General features: G+C 33.0%; 1 protein-coding gene across 1 annotated transcript; it reads right to left on the minus strand.

Annotated features, from left to right (window-relative positions):
• Positions 1-971: 971 nt before the first annotated feature.
• LOC140877707 (uncharacterized) lies at positions 972-3,466 on the minus strand. The gene is made up of 4 exons (XM_073281262.1): positions 2,967-3,466; positions 2,259-2,534; positions 1,717-2,068; positions 972-1,592 (listed from the first exon to the last, which is right to left on the minus strand). Exons 1-4 carry the CDS (start codon positions 3,464-3,466, stop codon positions 972-974), a joined length of 1,749 nt encoding a protein of 582 aa, XP_073137363.1.
• Between the last annotated feature and the right edge of the window lie 2,697 nt (positions 3,467-6,163).

The following is a 6,163-nucleotide window of genomic DNA, read 5'->3' on the forward strand; positions in this document are numbered from 1 at the left end:
TACAACCATGTGAAAGAACATCAAGTAAATTGTGTGAACGCATTATGTATTAAGAACATAATTTCAATGAATATTTCTAATAGAAGTGCCTGAATAAAGTATTTTCGTCCGTATTTTGTCTTGCCAATATGGCTCTCTGCACCATTGCCAAAAATAAAAATTAATAATACCCATAGACAAATTGAAGTATGCATATTAAGTATTTGTTATCATACCTCAGTTAGATCTCATCCATTTATCCAACCAACTCGTTTTGCACTATAAACAAACGAACCATTTTAGATGAATATATTTCTACTTGAGATGAATAACATACTACACATAATTTACTTACACATGTTTCTTAAGTTTCTGCAAAAATCTTATAATCCATCTCCCAAAGTTGTGAACATTGATTCCGATAGTAATCTTCCATCCAGGACTAATTATTTGTAATCTTCTGGGGTACCATTTTAAGTAAAATGAGATTAAATAATGTAATGTGGTTTAATAAACTAAATTGTAGTAAAGTGATTGAAATCAAACTCTTTTCACTTTAGGATTCAGATGTTGTTGATATCTCTTGACGTCCTCAATGTCATTTGTTTCTTCGCGAAGCAAGTTGGTGAAAATATTTAATTGGATATCTGCATAGCAATAGAATGTTTATAAGCATTGTAATGTAATTATCATCATTATATAGATTTTGTAAGTTTTATATTGGAAATTTTTGATGGCGTTTGCTAGATTTTTTGGACATACATACATTATTTGGTAGCAACACATCTTTTTAAACCAGATTTCTTGTGTACACACAATTAAGATTTTCCAATTTTCCGTCTTGTACTAAAACCTTTGTAAAATGTATGGAAACTCCTCTTGAAGAACCACATATAGTTGACCATGGCTGAACACGTGACTGCGCAAAAAGATACCGATATTTGGTATTGTTTGTCCTTGTGATTTGTTTATTATAAGAGCTAAACTCAATCTTATGGGAAACTGTCTACGTGTGAGCTCAAATGGTAATCCATAATTTTCTTCACTTTTAAGGGGCATTCGATGAAGAAAATATCGGTTCCCTTGTGTGGTCCTGTTATAATATCTGCATCGATGAAGTTTCTTCCTAGAGTGCAACATATTAACCTTGTCCTATTACATAGTCCAAGTTCAGGCGCAACATTTCTCAAAAGCATGATAGGACAACCTACTTTCAAGGAGATTCTATGTGGTGGCAAACCACTTGAGGTAAGGGAATTTAGAAACTCTTCCTGAAAAAGATTGTTATCATCATCTTCGACTGAATCCCAAGATGTGTACACTTTCTGTTCACCGGGAAATTTTAGAATTCGCATTTCATTTATCTTGTCGACATCGCAGTTCTTGGGTGTAATAATAGCTCTACCGACCATGTAGTTTGCGTCATTAACATGATGTATCATCTCGGTGAATACAAAATCAGTCAGTTTATTAATTGATTCTTCACCTTCCCATTGTATGATCATAGATTCTGGTAATTTTATGAAATCACCATTTGTAGCATGTTGCAAGCCGTCACCGATTCGCAATAGGAATTGCGAGAACTCACTATCTTCTGCAGATCTCATATTTTGCTGAAGATGTAATATCTTAACATGATTCCAGAATGTTGATCTTGAAATACTTGCAGCAATTTGGTCCCTGATCGTTCCTCTTTTAACAATTGGAATGTATTTGCCTGAAATCTCCACCAAATACCATAATCTTTCCTCCAAACGGCAAATGATTTTCCATTATATCTTTAAATATTTTATTCACCGTTTCAAAAGCACATCGACTTGCCATTGGAGCGTCATCCCATAATACAGTTGCTGCACGTCTAATTAGCTCAGCAAGATCTGTTTGCTTTTTTATGTTGCAGAAGGATGTTTCCGTTGATGTAAATGTAATTTGGAGACGTGAATGAGCAGTTCTACCCCCAGGTAACAATTTTGCAACTATTCCAGAAGTTGATACTGCAATTATAATTTTTCCTTCCTTTCTTAGTTTAGCCAAAATACAGAAATGTTTTACCAGTCCCCCTAGGACCATCAATGAAATAAAGGTTTTCCTGATTGCACATAACACTTACAACGATAGTATGAAATGCAATCCTTTGTTAAGAATTCGAATGCTGAATGGATTTCAAATCTTCATCAGGAATTTGAATAGAAAGTTCATCCTTAATTATACTCGAGAGTGGGAAGTCAAGTAAAAATTCGATATTTATTGAGGGAAAATCAAAATCATCGAGTTTATACTTGTAATGATGCAACAATCTTCCTATCTCTAATAGCAACTTATTTGTGATGAAAAAAGTGCTTGCTGAACTTGATCTTCCATAGTCTTCAGACATATATGTGTTGAAATCGTCCCACAATTCTCGAACTCCAGTTGGTTGACAAAACACCCATATCAACACAAATAGTTTTCTTAATGAAGATGGCATTCTTGTAGAACATGCTTCTTGCAGACATTGGCGGAGATAATCTTCATGATTGAGAAGTCCCCTCATTTGAGCTGCTTCTTTGAATGTTCTACATATATTCCCATTTATAGTTTTCAATGCTTCAAAAGATACTGGCCCTTGAACATGATTTAGAAGTATTCGAAGATAAAACCATTCACCTTAAGAAGGAGAGACAACATATACCATTCCGACCACTTTATTTCTGCTCCTTCGAGGCATCCATTTTTTTTTTTGAGATTTTATCCAAGTATAATACTGAGAAAATTCTCTGCATAAGTAATTTCAAGTTATTGCAGGATGAGTAATCATATTGAAAAATTCTGTAAGTGTAGTCTTGGTGTTCCGGTCATCAGCAAGTATTTCAGTTATGTATAGATTCGGGTCATATGTAATCAAATGCTGGTTTGGTAGATGTATTTGCAACCTAATCACTGAAGGATACATCCTGCTAAATTCAAAATAGAAAATTCTCCACAATGCTTTTGGTGCGCAAATCCACCTCCCATCCACATATTGTTGGATTTCATCATGATTTTTTCCATTACGCAACTCTAGCGAAACTCGATCAGGTCTTTTATGAATGTACTTGTATATGTACTTAACACATTTGATTCCTCCACAAACTTCCACGTTTATATGACAATCATATTTCAACAAAAGACATGGATTGTAAGGGACAACCCAACTGTTATCGACCATGCGTTGATCATTGTCGGAGATTACAACTTGTCGGTCTTCACGTCTTCGATACAAAGGATTTGAGTCATTTCCTCGAGAAGTGTGTGTGACAAATTTTTTTGGAAAGTTCTTCTTATATTTACCATCTGTTATGCATGGACTGTGAGGATTGTGCAATCCACATGGTCCATGTATCATATGATGGAGAACTGCTTCATATAGATTGGGTTCCTCTGTTTGTGAAGGAATTTCAGCGCGTACTACTGAGTCAAAGTCATTTGGAGTACGTAATTTGTCAGAAACTTCAAATATAACCAACATATGCACATGAGGCAGCCCTCTCTTTTGATACTCGATGACGTATGAATACGATCGAACTTTTCCTAATACTCATTTCTCCACAATGTCTTTTTAAAATTCTTCAAACTTTGATCTAAATACCCTTGTTATCAAATCTGGACGATCTTAAGAAGATTGTCCTAGAAGCATTTGACATTTTATCTCATTCCAATTTGGGTTGCATGTCATAGTAAGCATTAGATCAGGTTTTCCATATGTTTGTACCAAAATCATTGCATCTTGGTATCGTTGAAACATATCACGTGGACTACCACTGAAAGATGATGGGAGTATAATTCGACCAACATTACCTGTATTGTGTATATATTAGATTTATGAAGTATATTAAACAAAATACGTGAAGAAATAATATTGTTGGCATTTTGTCAATTTACCTGCATTATTCTCTCCGTCGTGTAAACAGTCTTGTAGCCCTTGATAAAGTTCTGACCGAATGTTACGTTGATTTGAACGTATGCATCTGAGTCTTTGTGTTTGAGTCTTGACATAATTATCAACTATATATTGTAATAAACGACCTCCTCGAAGAAGCAATGATGAAGAATTATATATCTCGTATCTAAGATCAGGTTGATATAAACATGATATTAGTAATATTAGTGAAGTTATGGTTGCTAGTATTTATTAAGTAAGAAGCAATAAATTTGTTTAATTTAATTTATTTGGTCACCTATAGCATGTATGCATAGTAGTTTAAGCAAGTTAGCCTGGTACCATCTCTATTTCTGCTATTTATATCTTAACCAAATGTGCCATGTGGTAGAAGTAGTGGATACTGCAACGGATCATAGTAGCCAACGATATTTTGAATATTCATGAGATTTCCGTTGATTCCTTGTACAACAATGCCCCTTCCTATTAAGTTCACTGTGGATTCATTGTCAACGATTACAGCTACAACTTGAGATATTGTCGGTAGGCTGTAATGGTGTGCATTAGGATTTTGTTGCTTAATTATAATCCTGCAAGTAGGTATGTCTATTCGGAGACCTATTTGTCGAAATACATGAACAATGGATTGTGTTAATCAAGAATTCTTTGTAACTTTATCAGCATATCTCGTCTGAGTTCATTATTATCTTGTAGTCTATTGTCAATTTCATGTTATGTGTCAAAAATCCACCTCTGCATTTACCTCGGTCTGCAGTTCTCATTTGGTAAAATATTTCCAATTGAATGGTATATCGACCCATGTACACGGAACGTGTAGATTCCATTTGCTCCAGTTGCCAAGTTTTGATCTATATTGACTCCCATGAACGTGAAAGAGAAAACATGATTGTAAGCCATTATGTATTGCATAAAATGTCTGCTTTCTTCATTTTATGCTTCATATAATTGTTGCAACTAAAGTGGGGTAGGTATAGTATCCAATTTTGTATGACCATTTCTACGGCAGATTTTTGAGACGATTCTCCATGGAATAATATTAGAACTTGACAATATGGACAAATAATTGGAGCGGAAAGTTGCCATTGAACATACTGTTCACTTTCTTTGAAATTTTTTGCTGAAAGACATTATCGACATGAACGTTGACCTCGACGAACATTAACGATCGTATCGTTGTCAGAATAAGAAGTTCCTATATTTACGTTAAAGTAAATGTTATTGGTAAGGAACGTAACATTATTATATTTCATAGTGCAATTTTGAATGAATTGATCAGTGATTTATTTTAAATGGATGTAGTAATATATCAGCTAGCTGTCAGTTTAAATTTAAAATGATTAATAGTCAAAGTCAAAATAAGATAACCCAGAGAAAAACTATTATGAGATATAACCAAAATATTCGTTATCCCCCTTAATTAATCACTAAACATATTCACCTGTACTACACAAAAACTGTATTGAATTTTGTTTGCAAAGAACCAGTAATGCATGGTAATGAAGAGTGTCTCAATACACAACTATACAATAGTTTTAAAATATTGGAGAGTTAATGATGAGTGTGATTTGGTTCTATATTATTGTATTGGATTAATCAGTTTAAATTATATAGAATTAATTGTTTCTTTATGAATTTAATGTGTGTTTATTAATTTTGTCTTAAATCTTTAGTTATTATAGAATTCATAATAGGGAAGATTTAGATTATGACTTAGCATAAATCCATTTAGCTAATATCATACCAAAAAATTAAAAAACATAAGTAATGTAATTATTTTTAGGCAAAAACTCCTATGAGACGGTCTCAAGGGTCATTTTTATGAGACGGATCTCTTGTAAGGGTTATCCATTAAAAAGTATTACAATTTATGCCAAAAGTATTACTTATTATTATAAATATGGGTAGGGTTGACCCGTCTCACGGATGAGACCGTCTCAAAAATGAGACTGTCTCACAGGAGTGTTACTCTTATTTTTATTACCTTATTATTGTAACCATGGATTTAGTTATATTTAGAGTATTAAAATAAACAAATTTTCAATGTAATAAGTAGTATTGTTTTGCGTACATTGTGTAATTCTGTATTTGGTAAACTATTTATGTTTGCAGAAGAATGTGATTGAATTAATTTTGTTACGTTTTGTATTTTTTAAAAGATTTTTTGTTATGTTTAGTTATAAGAATTAGTATGTAACTAATATAAGACGTTACACATTACGTATAAATTTTTTTTATTGTTTTGTGTAAAGTAACGGTAGAAGTAGA

The sequence above is a fragment of the Henckelia pumila genome, chromosome 2, assembly GCF_033568475.1.
Source record: "Henckelia pumila isolate YLH828 chromosome 2, ASM3356847v2, whole genome shotgun sequence".
NCBI lineage: Eukaryota > Viridiplantae > Streptophyta > Magnoliopsida > Lamiales > Gesneriaceae > Henckelia > Henckelia pumila.